At 67.3% G+C, this 17,607-nt stretch overlaps 3 protein-coding genes across 5 annotated transcripts; all 3 read right to left on the reverse strand.

Annotated features, from left to right (window-relative positions):
- Nucleotides 1-321: 321 nt before the first annotated feature.
- PITPNM1 (phosphatidylinositol transfer protein membrane associated 1) lies at nt 322-11,924 on the reverse strand. Of its 3 annotated transcripts, XM_065685064.1 has the most exons (23): nt 11,726-11,922; nt 10,458-10,672; nt 10,249-10,370; nt 8,135-8,356; nt 7,241-7,555; nt 6,775-6,870; nt 6,535-6,642; nt 6,319-6,380; nt 5,997-6,241; nt 5,095-5,284; nt 4,863-4,970; nt 4,614-4,762; nt 4,151-4,329; nt 3,671-3,841; nt 3,293-3,442; nt 3,040-3,188; nt 2,847-2,957; nt 2,570-2,686; nt 2,254-2,402; nt 2,013-2,162; nt 1,486-1,669; nt 1,129-1,257; nt 322-1,039 (listed from the first exon to the last, which is right to left on the reverse strand). In XM_065685064.1, exons 1-23 carry the CDS (start codon nt 11,801-11,803, stop codon nt 770-772), a joined length of 3,669 nt encoding a protein of 1,222 aa, XP_065541136.1. In that variant the 5' UTR covers nt 11,804-11,922; the 3' UTR covers nt 322-769. The 3 variants fall into 3 exon arrangements, with proteins under 3 accessions (XP_065541136.1, XP_065541137.1, XP_065541138.1); XM_065685065.1 differs by lacking the exons at nt 322-1,039; nt 1,129-1,257; nt 1,486-1,669; ... (4 more) ...; nt 3,040-3,188; nt 3,293-3,442 and having other exon boundaries at nt 3,677-3,841; nt 4,230-4,329; nt 11,726-11,924; XM_065685066.1 differs by lacking the exons at nt 322-1,039; nt 1,129-1,257; nt 1,486-1,669; ... (6 more) ...; nt 3,671-3,841; nt 4,151-4,329 and having other exon boundaries at nt 4,623-4,762; nt 5,997-6,176; nt 11,726-11,924.
- A 750-nt stretch (nt 11,925-12,674) lies between these two features.
- Nucleotides 12,675-13,810, reverse strand: CDK2AP2 (cyclin dependent kinase 2 associated protein 2). The gene is made up of 4 exons (XM_065685608.1): nt 13,441-13,810; nt 13,265-13,368; nt 13,020-13,152; nt 12,675-12,922 (listed from the first exon to the last, which is right to left on the reverse strand). The coding sequence occupies exons 1-4, from the start codon at nt 13,529-13,531 to the stop codon at nt 12,855-12,857; spliced, it is 396 nt and encodes a 131-aa protein (XP_065541680.1). The 5' UTR covers nt 13,532-13,810; the 3' UTR covers nt 12,675-12,854.
- A 1,144-nt stretch (nt 13,811-14,954) lies between these two features.
- LOC136017368 (calcium-binding protein 2-like) lies at nt 14,955-17,383 on the reverse strand. Its single transcript, XM_065685606.1, has 7 exons — nt 17,051-17,383; nt 16,509-16,670; nt 16,383-16,413; nt 16,093-16,227; nt 15,886-15,995; nt 15,653-15,800; nt 14,955-15,573 (listed from the first exon to the last, which is right to left on the reverse strand). The coding sequence occupies exons 1-7, from the start codon at nt 17,288-17,290 to the stop codon at nt 15,548-15,550; spliced, it is 852 nt and encodes a 283-aa protein (XP_065541678.1). The 5' UTR covers nt 17,291-17,383; the 3' UTR covers nt 14,955-15,547.
- Nucleotides 17,384-17,607: the final 224 nt, after the last annotated feature.

Here is a 17,607-nt window from a genome sequence, read left to right on the forward strand (position 1 = left end):
GCAGCACCCCAAGCCCCACAGCCCTCACCCCCCTTTCCTCTTCCTCTCCCCATGCTCCCTTCCATCCCTGCTCTAACAGCCCAACCCTCCTCTTGCGCAAGAGGTTCAACCACGCGTGACCTGCAGCTTGTTGTTGGCATCAGCACCTCCCCAGAGCCACCCCAGGCTGCCTTTCCCTGCCATGACCTGTGCCACATTGCTCCTGCCCCAGCTGCTGTGCTGCAGGACCCGTGTGACACCAGGTTTGTGGGTGGAAGTCCTGGTGCCAGCTCTGGCTGGGGTCTTGGGGACACAGAGCAAACGGGAGGGCTCCAGCTCCTTATCTTTACATCGCTTTATTGCACACCAGAACGGAAGAGAACAGAGGAAGCGCTTCCGAATCCCGCCCCTTCCCGGCCCTGTGGCACCCAAGGGAAATAAATAAGAGGGAAGCAGGGAAGTGCCACTTGCCTTGGGGCCCCTCAGTGCTGCCCAGGGACCGATGAGCCTGCAGGGCCTTACTGCAGCTCCCCAGGGGACAAACCCCCCCGGGCGCTGCCCAGCAGCCGCTCTGCAGCCCCACAGGAGCAGGGGGACGGGGCAGGAGGGGGGGACCTGGGGTGGCTCAGTCCCGAGGGGATCACTGCAGCCCTCGGAGCCCCACCTCCCAGGACCCCTCGGTCCATGGGGCCCAGTGCCCTCATCTCCTTCCCATGGGCTCGGTGCCCACCGCAGGCTCCGGCCCTGGTTACCCCTGGCTGGCGGAGGGGGAGCGGTGCTGGTGCCACCCTCACTCCTCATCCTCCAGCTTGAGGCTGACGCTGCGGGGCTTGGCCCTGGGCAGCCCTGGGGCTGCTGCTGAAGGCCCTGCCCCGTCCCACTCGGCCTGGCTGGAGCCCCGCGACCGCAGGAGCTGGTTCTGCTTGCGGAGGACATCGACGGGTGCCAGGCAGCCGTAGGTGCCTTTGCCCAGCGTGGGCCGCGAGGGGCCCTTGGGTAAGTGGGCCTGGGCTGCTGCCTCGAGCTGGGCAAGGTGGGCTGCGTAGCCCTCGGACACGAACTGTGGGACACACAGACATGGCAAGCTCCCTCGGTGGGGCAGCGATTGGCCCCTGCAGCTCGGCCCCGGCCCCAGCCCCACCACTGTACCTGGCACTGGTTGTTGAACTTCTTGATGGCCCGGCCCACGATGTAGATGTTCGTTGGTGGGAGCCCCAGGGAGCTGTAGACGGAGATGTCCTTGGTGGAGCCGTAGCCAGCGATGATGTTGATCTCTGCCTGCCCATGGAGAAGAGGACAGCAGTGTTAGGGCAAGGACCAAGCCTTCCCACTGGGCTGCCCTTGTTTTATGGGACAGATGGAACACCCACAGCCTGGGCCCTCCCCTTTGTGCCTGGCAGCTGGTGCCAGCTCCGTCATGGTTGAGCTCCGCGCATCCCCACACTGACCCCCAGGACAGCCCACGCTGCCCCCCGCCACCACCACCACCACCAGCCCCGTGCCCACCTCGGTGTGCAGGCTCTGGAGGAAGGCGGTTTTCTGGCGCAGGGGGTCGTGGGTGAGCCCATCACAGAAGGACACGGAGCCGTAGGGGAAGTTGTGCTGGGAGAGCCAGGCCACCACGCGGTGCTTCTGCATGTCCGGGCGCCCCGTCACGTAGATGATCATGAAGCCCAAGTCCTGCCAGTGCCTAGGAGGGGACGCACACTGCTGCCAGGAGCCCGTGTGGGGACACTCCCGCATCCACCAGCACAGCACCCATGGGTGCTACCTCCACAACCTTCCTCCCCCCGAGGGGTTCATCAAGGCAGAGCTGCGGGTACCACAGCAGGCTTCAAGGACCATCCCCAGGAGAGGACTCTTTGCCCATAGGAAGGCATCAGCACAGAGATGCTGTGCAAAGGGGGTGCTGGGAGATCCCTCAGCTCCTCCCTAGGACATCAGCCTGCTCTGATGCCCCCGCTACCCCAATTTTCTTGTCACCTCGCCATGAAAGGAGGGGAGAACATCCCCTTTACATGAGGGGCACCCACCGTACTACATCGACAGCCCCTGCCCGCACTTTGGGGTCATTGCCCATGATGGAGACGCTGGCGGCGAAGGAGCCATCGATGCTGAACACGATGCACTCGGTGCCAGGGGCCACCACGGTCAGGTACGCCTCGGCGAAGCTGTGGTCCCCCCTGGGGTGGGAGAGTGGCAAGGGCTCAGCTCCAGCTCTGCCCCAAGGGGCTGGAGGAGGACCCGAGGTGGCTCCACGCACCCGCTCCTCACCTCACCACCATGCGCACGGGGTAGATGCCGATGGCCAGCGCTTTGTCTGGAGGGATGGTGAAGGTCAGGCGCCCGCTGCCGCTCGTCACCTCGGTGCCATAGTACATCCACTTCCCCGACAGCGGCTGCGTCATGACGTAGATGTCCACCTGGAGAGGGAAAAGGGCCGAGTCCTGCTGCGTCCCCACCCTACACGTCCTTACAGCCCTCTCCCGTCACCCTACAGAGGGTCCTGGTCACCACGTCCCTTCCCCTGCTGGGGGTGACACCGGCCCCACACCCTTTGCCATGGTGGCACCCCTGAGCGCAGCGGTACCTTCTCCCCGGTCAGTGTCACCATGTCCAGGGGGCCGTACATGAAGCGCCCGCTGAGGACCTGGGCTTTGCCCTCGCACACGATCACGTCGCAGACCCGGTGGTTTGCCGTCATGTTCTGCAGGGACACGAGTGCCACAAAGGCCCTTTGGTCTGAGGGACCAACCCATTCCAGCCCACAGGAGCGAACCAGCGCCGTGAGCCCATGACCAGGGTCCACCCGGGATGGCCGGAGCTCTGGGAAAGGGTCAGGATCCCAACGGCCGTGGGACACGTACCCGGATCTTCATCTGGGTGCGCCGGCGCTGCCACTTCTCCCGGGGGATAGCGGGGCTGTAGGTGGAGCCCTCCTCGTTCTCTGCTGGCTGCGACTCCTCCTTCTCCATCACCTGCCCAGCAGCACGGTCCCAGCTCAGCCCCTGCGGCCCCATGGAGCTGTGCTGCCCACACGCCCCCCCGTGCCCACCATACCTGGCGCAGGATGAAGGCCACCACGTCGGAGGATTCCCAGTAGCTGGCATGGAAGAGGTGGGGCAGGGTGATGGTGGGGAAGGCAGTCAGGGCTTCGGGGCAGTACAGCAAGTAGTCGATGCGCTTCCGGCCCCACCAGCGCTCCAGGACTGTGGGGAGAGCTGGAATGAAGCCCTCCTTGGACCTTATCCCACCTCGTGCATCCCAAAGTGCTGGTGTGGGATGGGATGGGATGGGCAGGGACGGCACTTACTCTTGACAAGCTCGCTGGTGCTAGCAGGATCGGGGGGCTCTACAGGCTCACTGCTCTTCCAGAAGCCCCCGAAGGTGCCGGTGGGGGTAGGAGGGGTGGCCATGTCCACCTTGGGCAGGAAGAGGGCAGAGTGCATCTGCAGCGTATCCGCTGTGGGGAGAGATGGGTGAGGACCCCGACCTCTGGGGACACCAATTACCCTGGGACCCCCCTCCAGCAGAGCCCCAAGGGGCAGGGGGCAGAGCTTGTGGATCACTTTCCCCCCCTCCCCAGCTGGGCTCCTGCAGTGCTGGGGGTGCTCCGGGTACCCCAGCATGGCACTGGAGCCCATAGCACACCCCAGGGTGCCCAGGATCAGCCCCATGAAGGGGTGCTCACCCAGCAGGGAGGAGGTGCCATCACCCAGGGGGTACTTCTGGTAGCGGGGCACGCTGAGCGGGGGGACAGCGTGGAAGGCCTTGGTCAAGAGGGGCTCGAGGCGAGAGGCGCAGGGGTCGGCCGCGTGGAAGAGGTTGTAGATCTGCTCACAGGCAGGATGCAGCTGAGCCACTGGTGAAGAGAAGGGGAGGGGGGATTGGGGCTGCCCAGCCTGCACGGTGAGGAGCCCAACTGGGACAGGGCACGAGGGCCGGTGGGGCCAGGGCAGCACAGCTCAATGCCCAGGAGGGGAAAGCAACACCCAGCGACAGGAAAGGCAAACCCAGGACACCAGTGACAGGCAGGGCTGGCACAGATGGTGGGGCACACACCAATGCTGACAAGCACAAGGGGTTCAGACCCAAGCAGGGCTCTTGCGGGGCATCACAGAGGGGTTCAGGAGGGCTGGGGGCAGGCACCACGGCTGGCAGGGGTCCTCACCATCCAGAGCAGGCATGACGGTCTTGCGTAGCGCGAGCACCAGCCCCAGTGGGGAGCCAAAGAGGAAGAAGCCGGATACCTTAAAGTCGAGGCGGGTGCTGGCACCCTCTGCCCCATCCAGTGCCATGGTGCTGCTCCGCGATGCCTCCGGCTCCAGCGCAGCCTCGCTGGCCTGCAGGCTGGGACAGCAGGGCCAGTGGGCATGGGGAGGGATGAGGGGGAACATGGTCCCACTGCCACCAGCCCAGGGGCAAAGCTGCGCCTGGCATGGCCCCATTAACCCGGAGGAGCTGCTGGAAGCAGGGGAGCTCCAGCAAGACCCCCCCCAGGCAGGCTGCCCCCATGCAATGCTCCATGCCAGGCTGGTGCAGATGGGAAATTCACCCTTTCCATAGAGCACAACGTTAGCGGGGAGGTCAGCAGCATTCCCATGGGGAGCTGCTGACCATCCCCTTGCTCTCACCTGCACGAGGAGCTGTGACAGTGGCTCTCCCCCTGCTCTCTGCAGAGTGGCTGTGGCCCTGGCTCGGGGTCTGATCCTGCTGCTCCATCTGCTCCATCAGCCAGCGGGTCCCGGCCGCCGCACAGCTCCGGGGAGATGGGCTCCATGCTCTGCAGGGGGCAAGGCAGTAAGCACCCAGCCCTGCTTGGCCACCACCAGCACCCAGAGGTGCAGACCCCTTCGGAGCCCTGGCAGGGTGCTGGTACTCACCAGGCTGCCGCGGCGGCTGCTGCCACGGCTGCCCCCGGCGCCCACCCTGGTCTGGCAGAGCGCATCGAAGCCCAGGATGCCCCCCACACAGTCCCCCAGCAGCACTACCTGCAGACAGCACACACCCATGCAAGGGGGGGGTGAAGGACAGAGCCCCCAGGCCCTCCACAGAGGGGCAAAGAGGCTCCCGCTGGAGCCAAGCCCCAGTTCCCCCCCCCCAGATCCCTCTGACCTGGCCACAGAAGCCGGCTCCCTCCCTGGAGCGCAGGAAGGCTCCATAGGCCTGGTTGGCACGAGCCACCATGGTGCCCAGGGCGTGCAGGTAGCTCCCCGAGGAGGTGGCCAGCAGCGGGAGGGCTGCCAGGGGGATGTGGTCCTGGCTGCTGTACAGTCTGTCCGTGTCGTGGCTGTAGGGGCTCAGCCTGCCAGGGACAAAGGGAAGGATGAATGGGGCTGCCCTGATGTCCTCATCCCACCCCATGATGCCTGCTCGCCACAGGTTGCTGCAGCAGGAGTCATCCCCATCCTATTGCGTGGTCTGGATGCCACACGAACAGAATGAATCACGGAATGGTTTGGGATGAAGGGAGCTTAAAGCTTCTCCAGCTCCAGCCCCTGCCCCAGGCAGGGACCCCTTCCACTGGAGCAGCTTGCTCCAAGCCCCTGTGTCCAACCTGGCCTTGAGCACTGCCAGGGATGGGGCAGCCGCAGCTCTGGGGGTGCAGCCCAGCACACGGGGGGGGTCTGGGCTCAAGCGCTCACTGAAGCCGGGTCATGGGGAGCTGCTCCTCACCCAACACCCCCAAGTCCTTCCCCTCAGGGCTGCTCCATCCCATCTCCCCAGCCCATGTCTGTGCTGGGGATTGCCCCAAGCCAAGGTCAGGACCTTGCCCTTGGCCTTGTTGAACTCCATGATGCTCACATGGTCCTACCCCTACAGCCTGTCCAGGTCCCTCTGGATCCCATCCCATCCCTTCCCTCCAGTGTTATCAACCACAGCACGCAGCTCGGTGTCATCGGCTGAGGCTGTGTTTGATCCCACTCTCCAAGGCCATCACTTCCGCTGTCCCCCTCCCACATCTCTGGGATGGTTTTCCATGTGGACAGCCCCACGGCCCCCGCACGCATCCATACCTGGAGACGAGGGCATAGGCAGCGGCGCAGATGGGGGGACAGGGCACCAGGCGCAGCGCCACGTGCCCCAGCGCCTCGGGGAAGTGGGCACGGGTGACGGCGTCGAAGGTGGCCGCCAAGGTCTGCACATCCGCCTGCTTGGAGCCCGGCTCTCCCGAGCCCTGGTCCAGGATGTTCCCGCTGTGCAGGATGAGGAAGAGGACGTGGATCTGGCACACCGGGGCCGTGCTGTCCGAGGAGCTGCCCTGCGGGGAGGGGAGCGCTGCTGTGGCACCCATAGCCAGGAGCACGGCCTCAGGGCTGGGATGAGCAGGACACGCACCTCGGAGAAGCTGGATGTCCCCAAAGCTTCTCCATCCACCTTGGCAGTGCTGGTTCCTTCCCCTGTGAAGACACAGCCCTGGTGAGCTCCCCTGGCTGGGTTCTGGCTGTGGTCACCCAGCTCTGCTGAGCCCAACTGGGGTGTCCGAGTGGGGCCAGCCCCCTCCCAGGGCACCCACACCATGGTTTGGCACTGGACCCCCCCTTCACCACTCACCTAAAGCCTCATCCAGCTCCACTGGCTGCTCCAGCGTGTCCAAGAAGTCATTGGAGCTCCACTTGGTCATCTCCTTGGCAAAGACCTCGTCGCTGTCAGACAGGTCCTCTGTGGTGGCACGGGGGGGACCATGGGAATGGGGAGCACCCCTGTCCCTGCTCCCCAACCCCAACAGCCCCCCACCAGGCACATCCAGCCCACCCTGAGCCGGTGTCACCGAAACCCCGACGCCGGCTGTACCGTGGGCATCGAAGAACTCCTCCTCGGAGCTGTTCTCGGAGTCACGGGCGATGTTCTGCATCCGCCACTCGGACAGGCTCTGAGGAGACACCCCCCCTGCCACCGGCGTGGGGTCAGCACCCAGAGCCCCCCCCCACAGCAGCACGCAGCTCCTGCCCTATAGCTCCTCTCTGTTCCTCCACTCAGAGACCCCCAGGAGAGCCAGGACCACCCCTGGGGCACCCAGGAACCCCTGGGGAGGAGGCAGGGCCAGCCCTGGGTTACCCAGAGCCCCACCAGGAGAGCCAGAGCCAACCATGGGTCACCTGGAGCCCCATAGGAGAGTCAGGGCCATCCCTGGATCATTCAGAGCCCCCCAGAGAAGACCCAGGAGAGGGAAGAAAAGGTCCCGCAACGTCTCCTATGGTCAACAGTAACAGATAGGGCTGAGGTCCCCATCCCAGCCATGCAAACCCTGGTCTCTTACCTCCATGCTGAGAAGAGTAGGAAGACCGGGAAGAGGTGGACCACTGCTTGGCAAAGGTATCATCAGGGGAGACATCAGCCTCCTGCTGCGCCTCAGCCCCTTCCTGCCCGCTGGCACGTCGGGGCTCCATCCTGCCCTCGGAGCTGGGCCCGGCCATGGGGGGCTCCTCGGCCCCGCTGCACTTGCCCATCTTCTGAGCCAGCATCTGAGCCGTCTCGTCCTCCAGCTGCCGGATGTCCTCCATCGTCAGGTCCGTCCACTCGTCCTGCCAGCACCAGGCCTGGCGGTGGGCACGGAGCATCACCTTCCGCAGCCCTGGTGGGGAGGGAGGGGAGGGAGCGATGGGAGCACTGTGGGCAGCGCTGGTGTTCCCAGCGTATGGACACGGAGCTGTTGGAGCAAGGCCAGAGGAGGCCACGAGGATGCTCAGGGGCTGGAGCCAGGCTGGGAACATTGGGGCTGTTGAGCCTGGAGAAGAGAAGCTGCGTGGAGACCTCAGAGCAGCTCCAGTGCCTGAAGGGGGCTACAAGGATGCTGGGGAGGGCTCTTCATCAGGGACTGGAGTGACGGGACAAGGGGTGACGGGTTCAGACTGGAACGGGGTTGGAGCTAAGGCAGAAGCTCTTCCCTGGGAGGGTGCTGAGGCGCTGGCACAGGGTGCCCAGAGAAGCTGTGGCTGCCCCATCCCTGGCAGTGCTCAAGGCCAGGTTGGACACAGGGGCTTGGAGCAAGCTGCTCCAGTGGAAGGGGTCCCTGCCCGGGGCAGGGGTTGGAGCTGGAGGAGCTTTAAGGTCCCTTCCAACCCATTCCACAATTCTATGGCTCCGGGGCTCCCCACGCCACCCCCCAGCAGTACCAAGGGCAGCTGAGGGCTCAGCAGCGCCCCGAACTCACCCACATCATGGATGAACTGCTCGATCTTGGACTGCATCCCCCAGTAGCGGAACTCCACCTTGCAGAGCTTGTAGGCACACATCAGGGGCCCGGTGCCGGGGGCCTCCAGCCAATCATCCCCCAGTGGGCCCCGGCCCGTCTTGGTTGAATGGTAGAGCTTGGGGTCCTCCTCGGGCTTGTATTCCCCAGGGGAGATGGGGTCACGCACGATGTCGATGGTGTCTGCGGGGGGAACAGTGTTTGCCCCCCTGGTGAGGGGATGCTCGAGCACAAAACCAGGTTAAAATGCACCCAAATCAGAGCGAACCCCCCAAATCCGTCCCACAAGGCACGCACCCAACGCAACCGGTAGCAAACACATCTCTATCCTGCAGCTATAACGTTAAAGGCACCCTTGGGAGTCCCCCAGCTGCCCCCACACTACACCCCAATAATGAGGCATGGAGCAAAACCACCTGAGCCCCCATCGAGCTGGGGGGTACAACAGCAACATCCCCCAAGCAGGGCTGCTCCCCCCAAAGCTCAGCGATGGCACCAGGAAACCATGATCCAAGAAGAGCCTTGGGGGGGGGGACCCCCCTGCACTCAGTTCTGCAGCTTGGCTGCTCCAGCCCAGCTCCCTCCAGCCCCATCTGGGGGGGGGTCCCAGGACCTTCTCATGGAGCTGTGCCCAAGCCATCGCCATCACCCTGCTGTTATTTGCCCCCATGGTATCTGCTGGCCTCTTCCTCCAGCTTGGGCTGGAAAAAGGAAGGGGAAAAAGGACTTTTAAGAGTCAAAAAGCAAGGATCTGCTGCAGGGCCGGTGCTTTTCCCCATGCTGGAATGCAAAGTGCCACCATGCCCATCTCCCCAACACACCGTGGGGTGGGACAGGACCATGGGCTGGTGCCCACACTGAGCAGCAAGAGAGGCTGAGGGGACAGCCCAGGGCTGGCGCCCGCTGCCGGTGCTACTGTCCCATTGGTGCAAAGGGTAAAGCCCCTCTGCAGCCACATCAAGGGAAGCAGGGCTGCCCCAAGCCCATAAAGCCCATGGCCAGCCCTGGGATGATGGCACCCGGCTTGGCCACAGCAGCAAAGCCTGCCGGGCTGGCTGAGCAGCTCGGGTGGCAGCCCGCTGCGGTTGGAGGCAGGCAGGACCTGCCAGCTCCACGCAGGTCCTGGCAGGGACACTCATAGGACAAGCAGCAGGTCTGGTGGCTTCCAAGTGCAAGGAGCTTGGCCAGGAGGCTGCCGGCCCCGGGCTGCACGCAGGCCACGGGCCCCTGCTGCCCTTTGCAACGTGAGATGGGCTTTAAATGAGTGCTACGGGGGAGAGGCAAAGCAAGTCCCTGTGGCAAGCCCATAGATGGCACGAAGGGAGGGAAACCAGGCAGGAGAACGGGCACGGGGCTCTGTGCCCTCATCCCCGGTGGTGGCAGGGACCGAATCCATCGTCCCCAGCCCCGAGCTCCGGCATCCCGGCCGGACATCCCCGCTGCTGCAGGAGCCAATGAGAGAAATAGGTCAGATGAATCATTTCCTCCCAGTGCCTATTTTAGGCCTCCATTTTCAGAGCTGCGCGTCACGCTCTGCGCTCCGCTGCCCGAACCCACCGCATCCACAGCACCGGGAAAGGCCGGACACAGCCACCGGAGCCAAAGCGGCCGGCGGGGAGGGAGGAATCCCAACCCCGGGCTCCTGGCAATGCCCACCCGGCCCCAAGGGAAGCAGGGGAAGGGTTTAGACCTGGAGAATGATGTGGAGCAGGGAAAGCAAGGCAGGGCCTGCGGAAACAGGGACAGGCTTTGCCAGCTCCAGTGCTCCCTAGGGAGGCTGCTGCGGGATGCCAGGACAGGGTCGGCAAACGAAGCTGTGCCAACTGAGCAGGACAGGGGGTGGGATGCAGGAGGAGAGGGGAGGACCAGGGAAAGAGGGCTGCAAACCAACCTCTAGGTACAGGAAGAAGGCAGAGCCCAAAGTGCCCCCAAACCGTCTTTAGGTGGAGTCCGGTTTAGCAGCACCAAAGGCTCGGGACAAGGAGTTTGGGGCACAGGCACCTTCCCCTGCCCGGCTCGCCCCAAACCATCCCCAACCCACAAGGGTCCAGCGCAAAGAGCAAAGCCGAACGCACCCAGGATCCTCTGCCTCTTCTCGGCGGCGCTCAGGTTGAAGACGTTGGGCTGCTGGCCCGCGTCCTGCCGGTAGTAGGTCTCGATCTCGATGGAGAACTTCTCCACGAAGGGACACGTGTACCTGCGGGACCCACGGCGCCAAGCGCTGAGCCCGGCGGCACAGCCAGCCCCACATCCCGCCCCACAGCCATCATCCGCCGGCTCCTACCGGGTGCGGGTGTAGGGATAAGCGTTCCAGGACTCCTCCTCCACCTGCAGCGCAGCCTTAGGGAGCAGCGCCCGGAACCAGCTGGGGATGTGGGAGCCCACATGGTAAACCTTGTGCGTGTACTGGCCGCTGCCGCCGGGGCCGTCGCTATAGGGCCGGTTGGCCAGGATCTCCACGCCGCTGCCCTCGCCGCTCGACTCCTCTCGGCTCTTCTTCTGTGGGGGGAAGCCATGGGGGGAGCATGGAACCACCGCCCCCCCCACCAACCTGCACAGCCCCGAGGCCTCGGCTCCTCACCGGGGGTCCTGTACGCCCCATAGCCCCCGGTCCCCGTGAGCTTACCCACCCCAGCCCCACACCTGCACCGGGAGCCCGGCTTGGCTCAGTGGCCACAAAGCCACCCGAATGTCACCGATAGCTCTGCAGCCTGCCAGGGCCTTGCGGTCAGCCTCAGGACCCCATGGTCTGTGCTCAGCCCCATAGCCCCCACCATGCTCAGCCCCATAGCTCCCCCATGCTCAGCCCCATAGCCCCTCATGCTCAGCCCCATAGCTCCCCCATGCTCAGCCCCATAGCCCCTCATGCTCAGCCCCATAGCCCCTCATGCTCAGCCCCATAGCTCCCCCATGATCAGCCCCATAGCCCCTCATGCTCAGCCCCATAGCCCCCCCATGCTCAGCCCCATAGCCCCTCATGCTCAGCCCCATAGCCCCCCCATGCTCAGCCCAACAGCCCCCCCATGCTCAGCCCCATAGCCCCTCATGCTCAGCCCCATAGCACCCCATGCTCAGCCCGACAGCCCCCCCATGCTCAGCCCCATAGCCCCACCATGCTCAGCCCCACAGCCCCCTCATGCTCAGCCCCATAGCCCCCCATGCTCAGCCCATAGCCACCCCCATGCTCAGCCCCATAGCCCCCCCTATGATCAACCCCATAGCCCCCCATACTCAGCCCCATAGCCCTCTGCATTCCTCCATGCTCAGCCCCACAGCTCTCGGCACCCCCCTTGCTCAGCCCCACAGCCCCTGCACCCCCCATTGCTCCATGCTCAGCCCCACAGCTCTCGGCACGCCCCCTGCTCCCCCCATTGCTCCATGCTCAGCCCCACAGCTCTCGGCACCCCCCCTGCTCCCCCCATTGCTCCATGCTCAGCCCCACAGCCCCTCAGGCTCAACACCTCAGCCCCCCATAGCCCCCAGGCTCCACACCCCGCCCCAGAGCCCCCTGCACCCCACACCCCCGCAGGCCCCGGCGCCCCCCGGTCCCACCTGGATCATGTAGAGCTGGGCCACCTGGTACTCGTCCAGGCTCATGGGCAGCACGATGCGGTACTCCTTGATGAGCATGGCGCCGGGGGGCAGCGCCCGCAGGGGCGGCCGGCACCCGGGCTCCGCTCACCCCGGCTCCGCTCCCGCTTCAGCCCGGCCCGGCCCGGCCCGGCCCGCTCGGCGCCCGCTGCGACGCTCCCGGGCCCGCCCCGCTCCCATGGCAACGCGCGCCCCCCGCCCGCTCGGCTCGGCTCGGCTCCGCCCGCCCCCCTTCGGAACTACTCGGCACTTTTCGGCTCCGCCCGGCCCCCCCCTCCCTCCACCTTCGGCTCCCCTCGGCCTCCTTCGGCTCCTCCCGTCCCCCCCCCCCCCCCCCTTCGGCTCCCCTCGGCCTCCTTCGGCTCCTCCCGCCCCCCCTCCCTCCCCTTCGGCTCCCCTCGGCCTCCTTCGGCTCCTCCCGCCCCCCCCTCCCTCCCCTTCGGCTCCCCTCGGCCTCCTTCGGCTCTTCCCGTACCCCCCCCCGGCCGAACCTGCGCTGTTCCGAACCGGCCCGTGACATCACAACCCGTTCCTACGGAGACGGCCGTGACGTAGGGAGCTTGGGGGGGGGGCGTGACGTCAGAGGCGGGGAGACCGATGCACGGGCTCCCCACGTGTGGCAGCACCGGGTCCGTACCCCCCCCCCAATATCCACTTCCCTGGGCCCGATCCTGCGGGCACGGAACGGCCACGGCTGGGACGGGGCCCAACGGGGCTTTCCTCGGAACCGGCCCCTGATGGAAGGGCTAAAACCGGGCTCTGCTCAGCCCCGGCCCAGCACCGCACCCCAAGAGCCCTGCCCCGGGGGCACCGGTTGCAGCCAGCAGGGCCCCAAAACCCCCCCTCTCTCTCTGTATCCGTGTGCCCCCCCCATCAGCCCCCCCCGCGGAGCCCCAACCGGAGGCACAGCCCCGACCACGTCCTTTATTTATAAAAACACGCATTTAGAAACACCGGAGAGCGGGGGGGGGGGGGGGGGGGGCAGCGCAGCCGCTTCCCTTCCCTTGCCCCCCCCCCCGCCACCTCCGGCCGCCAGCGGGGCAGGGACACCGGGGCTCCCCGGCGGGGGGGTCCCGGGTGGCAGCAGCCGTTACGTGCGGGCGTTGCGCTCTGTCTCTGCCAGGCACTCCCGGACCAGCGCCCGGGCGTGGATGATGCCTGCGGGGAGAAGCACAGCGACAGCGGCGTGAGCCCGGCGCCGGCGGGGGGGGGCGAGGGACCGGGTGAGGGACCCCCCCCGGTACCCCGGTCCTACCGCGCTTCAGCCGCTCCATAGCGCTCTTGCTGCCGGCGTACGTGGGCCGGATCTCCTTGCCCATCTCCTCGATGACGGAGAGCAGGTCGGTGTAGGTGCTCTGCGAGCCCTGAGCCCCGGGGGGCTTCATCGCCTGCGGCGGCGGCGGCGCCGGGATGGGGACGGAGGGGGAAGCACGGAAGGGTGAGGACCGGCCCCGCTGCCCTGGGTCACCCCGGTGCCAGCCCCGCCACCCCCGGCCTCACCTGCACGTAGCCCATGGAGGGCGGCCCGAAGTCATTGAAGAGGGGCCGGAAAGGGGCGGCGGCGGCGCCGGGCACCGAACCGGAGGGCGAGGGGACGCTCGTGGCTGCGGGAAACGCGGCGTTACCGGATGCGCACCCCCCCCCCCCGTACCCTTCCCCCGCGGGGCTGCGCTCACCGGCGGGGGGGGCCCCGGGCCCCGGCGGGGCGGGGCTGGCGCTGGCGGCTCCGGGGGTCGCAGGCGCGGGCGCGATGGGCTTGTAGGACATCCCCGCCGGCCGGCCGGCGCCCCGGAGCGCGGCGGGGGTCGGGGAGCGGCCCCCGCGCTCGCCCCGCCGGTTGCGCCGCCTGTGCCCGCCGCTCCTCAGCTCAGCTCGGCTCGGAGCCGGCGCACAACCGAGCCCCGGTGGGGGACGGGGGAACGGGGACGAGCGGGGAGCGAGACCCCGGTACCGGTAAGCGCAGGCCCCGGCCTGCCCTGGCTTGACCCGGCCTCCGCCGGCACCGCCGCTCGCCCTGATGACGCGGGAGTGCGTGCGACGCCGCGCTGACGTCAGCGCGCCGCCTTGCCCCCGGTCACCGTGGAGACGCGAGGAGGCAGCGCCGCCCCCTTTGGGTTTGGGTTGGAAAGACCCGAAAATGGTTAAATCCGGGCCCGGGGCCTCGTCTGCGGGGGAGGGAGCAGTGCAGGGCCGGTGCCCGCAGCCCTGCCCTGGGCAGCCTGTTCCAATGCTGAGCACCCTCTGGGGCAGGAATTGTTCCTCAGCTCCATCTGAACCTGCCCTGGTGCAGCTTGAGGCCGGTTCCTCTTGTCCCATCCCTTGTTCCTTGGGAGCAGAGCCCAGCCCCTCCTGGCTCCATCCTCCTGTCAGGCACTTGTAGGGAGCCATCAGGTCTCCCCTGAGCCTTCTCTTCCCCATCTGAACCCCCCAGGTCCCTCAGCCGTTCCCCAGCACCCTTGGGCTCCAGGCCCTGCACCAGCTCCATTCCCTGCTCCGGCCCCGCTCCAGCCCCTCCAGGTCTCTCCTGGGGTGAGGGGCCCGGAGCTGAGCACAGGATCCCCGGTGCGGCCCCCCCGGTGCCCAGCACAGGGGCCCGATCCCTGCCCTGGTCCTGCTGCCGCACTGGTGCTGGTGCAGGCCAGGATGCTGGGGGCTTCTCGGCTGCCTGGGCACGAGCTGCTCCTGCTCAGCTCCATCAGCTCCTTTTCCATGAGCGGTTTCCAGCCGCTCTTCCCAAGCCTGGAGCGTTCCATGGGGCTGCTGTGGCCCAAGCACAGGCCCCAGCACCGAGCCGGGTTGAATCTTACCCCATTGACCACAACCCAGGGATCCAGCCTGGCCAGATCCTTCTTGCAGAGGCTCCCTATCCTCCAGCAGATCAACTCCCACCCTTGGTGCCATCTGAAGTGACTCAGGGTGCCCTCCATCCCCTCACCCAGATCATCAGTGAAGATATCAAACAGCGCTGGCCCCAACCCCAAGCCTTGAGGGCCACCACCAGTGACCGCTCACCAGTCGGATGTGGCACCTTTGGGTGCCCCGCCATGAGCCCAACAGCCCCATGGCCCCAGCGGGGTGATGGGAAAGGACTGGCGATGGGGATCCGCTGCTGTGACCCCCGGAACCAGCCCCGGGGCTGCCCCCCGGTAACACCGACCCCACCAGGCCGAGCGGTGCCCCACGACTTGTGCCCGATCCCAGCGCAAAGACGAAGCAGCACCCACGGAGCTCATTTCTTTTCATTTCCAAAGGGCAAATTTCACCGCAGAGCGCGCCCAGGGCAGGACCCTGCCGCCGCCGCCGCCGCGGTGGAACCGGGATGCTTCAGTCCCGGCTTCTTCCCTGGAGGATGCCCCGGTTGAAGCCCTGAGGAACGCCCACCCGGGCCCAGGAAGCAGCGGGACGCCCGGCCCCGGGTATGTCTGGGGTGGGTGATGGGGGGCAGGCAGCGGGACAGACCCGGAATCACAGCGTGGGGGGCCAGGGCTGGGCTGGAGCCGGGGGAGGGATGAGCCGGGAGGGCTTCGGGATGAGCTCAGGGCAGGAAGGGGGAACGCTGAGGTCAGAGATGAGGGCGAGAGCAGCCAAAGCCCAGCCCGGTGGCAGCCCCGGTGCCCAGCACCGCGGTGGGGCCTCAGCACGAAGCCGAGGATGAGGCCGAGCACCGGCGGTGAGGGCCTTGCCCCGGGCTTGGGCGCCGGTATCAGCACCGGCACCGGGCGTCTCCGTGGCCCCCTCCTCTTCATAAGGCACCGTGCGGTCCCGTGTTGGCACACGCCGCCCTCAGCGCGACATCATCCGCACAAACTCTGCCGGCGGGGGAACACACACGGAGCATCCCGGAGGATGCTCCCGCTGCCCCCCCCCGCCCCAGCCCCTCCGTCCTACCTTCGAAGTCCACCAGCCCGTCCCCATTGAGATCCACGTCCTTGAGGATCTCGTCCACCTCGCGGTAGTTGAGCTGCTGCCCCAGCAGCTTGCGCATGGCCTCCCGCAGCTCTGCCACGCTGATCTGCCCGTCGCCGTTGGTGTCGAACTGCGGGCGAGCACCTCTGGGTGACACCACCCTCGGGGTGCCACCGCGTCCGGGTCCCCGTCCCCCCCCATCCCCATCCCCTCACCTCGCGGAAGGCGTCGCGCAGCTCCTTGATCCCGATCATGTCCGCGGTCTCCGCCAGCATCTTGGGGCCCATCAGCTCCACAAAGTCATCAAAATCCACTTTTCCCCCGGCTGTGACGGGAAGGGGGTGACCGAGGTGGGGGGGGGAACAGGGCGATGTGGGGCAGGCTGGGGGATGGGGGAGCCCCCCCGCTCCCCCCCCACGTACTGATCTGCTGGGACAGCTCGATGAGCTCCATCTCGGTGGGCATGTAGCCCATGGTCCGCATGCACTCGCCCAGGTCCTTGTAGCTGATGTAGCCATCGCGATCCTTGTCGAACTCCCGGAACGCCTGCTTCAGCTCTGGGAGCACCATGGAACATCACTGCACAGCCCCACACAGCCCCGCACGGCCCCGCACAGCACCGCACAGCACCGCACAGCACCGCACAGCACAGCACAGCACTGCACAGCACCACACAGACCTGACCCCCAGCCCCGGCGCGGGCAGCGCTCACCTTCGATCTCTTCAGGCCGCAGCTCTCGGTCCTGGCATAGAGAGAACATGGGAAGAGCCAATGGAAGGGTCCTTCTCCCACCGCCCCCCCCGGCTCCCTCCCGGCCGTGCCGGCTCCGGTGCGTACCCGCTGGGTGACGGCGATGCTCTGCCGCAGGAAGATGCAGGCCGGCCCCACCAGCCCCTGCAGCACCGAGTACCCCTGCAACGGGGGGGACTGCGCCGCCTCCGACACCTCCTCGGGGTCCCCGCTGCCGGCCGGCGCGGGGCCGGAGCGTGGCTTCCCGTCCTGCGGGGACAACGCGGGGTCAGCGGCGGGGGGGGGGGGGGGGCCCTCATCATCCTCCTCCTGCTCCCACTGCGCACCCAGGGGTACCTTGGGGAGCCTCCGCTCGGGGGTCTTGGTGCAGTTGCCCATGGCCGGGGCTGCGCCCGCGCCGCAGGGCATGCCCGGCCCCGGGGGAGAGGGCCCGGGGGGGTGTGGGGGGAGCGGCTGTGCCGGGATTGGAGGTTTTTATGGAATATCTGGGGATATGCAGGGCAGCGGGGGGGGCCGCGCCCGCGCACACACATAATCCCCCGGATTATGCCCTGCTCCAGATGTGGGGAGCCGCCCAGCTGTTCCCGGCCCCCCACCCTCCCCACGGGCTCCCGGGCCTCGCCGGTTACCTGCCGGGAAGCGGGGGGCAGCCGGGAGCCCGGCTCCTCGGGGGCCCGATGATGCTCCATAGGGAAACAGGCGCATCCGGGCCTCGGCCGTCCCAAGGTGCTGGTGGGGCCGCGGCTCCGCCGGCCCCCAAACCGTGGGGCAGGGTGGACGCGGCGGCCGCCCTGACTGCTCTGGGAGTGGGTGGGGGGCGCGGGGCTGCCGGCGCCCCGCCGGGTCGGTGCGCGGAAGAGGAAGAACATGGCCACAGCCGCCCCGCGCCGCCGCTCCCTCCGCAGCCTCGGGGCTCGGCAGGGGGGAAACCGGATCCCCGGGGCCCTGCGCTCGCCCCGGCCCCGCTCCCTCGCAGGGACGAAGCCAGGGCCGGTGCGGGGGGAGCACGGGCACAGGCAGGGCTGCGGCGGGGGCGGAGCGGGCCCGGGGGTACCGAGGGGCCCGGTTTCAACGTCAGAGCCCCCGCAGGGTGCCGGGAGGGGGGCACCGGCACCGGGCGCCCCGGGGGGCACCGGGGGAGGTCGAGGGCGGCCTCCGGTTACAGCGCGAAACCCGACCCGCGCTC

The sequence above is a fragment of the Lathamus discolor genome, chromosome 6, assembly GCF_037157495.1.
Source record: "Lathamus discolor isolate bLatDis1 chromosome 6, bLatDis1.hap1, whole genome shotgun sequence".
NCBI classification, from domain to species: domain Eukaryota; kingdom Metazoa; phylum Chordata; class Aves; order Psittaciformes; family Psittacidae; genus Lathamus; species Lathamus discolor.

Coding starts and splice junctions, on each gene's coding strand:
- PITPNM1 (XM_065685064.1), bottom strand. CDS start 11,803: ATGCTCATCAAGGAGTACCGCATCGTGCTGCCCATGAGCCTGGACGAG. Junction 6,643..6,774: donor GGAGTTCTTCGATGCCCACG/GTACAGCCGGCG, acceptor GTGCCACCACAG/AGGACCTGTCTGACAGCGAC. Junction 6,381..6,534: donor GGAGCTGGATGAGGCTTTAG/GTGAGTGGTGAA, acceptor GTGTCTTCACAG/GGGAAGGAACCAGCACTGCC.
- CDK2AP2 (XM_065685608.1), bottom strand. CDS start 13,531: ATGTCCTACAAGCCCATCGCGCCCGCGCCTGCGACCCCCGGAGCCGCC. Junction 13,369..13,440: donor GCCCGGGGCCCCCCCCGCCG/GTGAGCGCAGCC, acceptor CGTTTCCCGCAG/CCACGAGCGTCCCCTCGCCC. Junction 13,153..13,264: donor CCTCCATGGGCTACGTGCAG/GTGAGGCCGGGG, acceptor CCGCCGCCGCAG/GCGATGAAGCCCCCCGGGGC.
- LOC136017368 (XM_065685606.1), bottom strand. CDS start 17,290: ATGTTCTTCCTCTTCCGCGCACCGACCCGGCGGGGCGCCGGCAGCCCC. Junction 16,671..17,050: donor TGCCCCCCGCTTCCCGGCAG/GTAACCGGCGAG, acceptor TTGTCCCCGCAG/GACGGGAAGCCACGCTCCGG. Junction 15,801..15,885: donor TGCGCGACGCCTTCCGCGAG/GTGAGGGGATGG, acceptor GCTCGCCCGCAG/TTCGACACCAACGGCGACGG.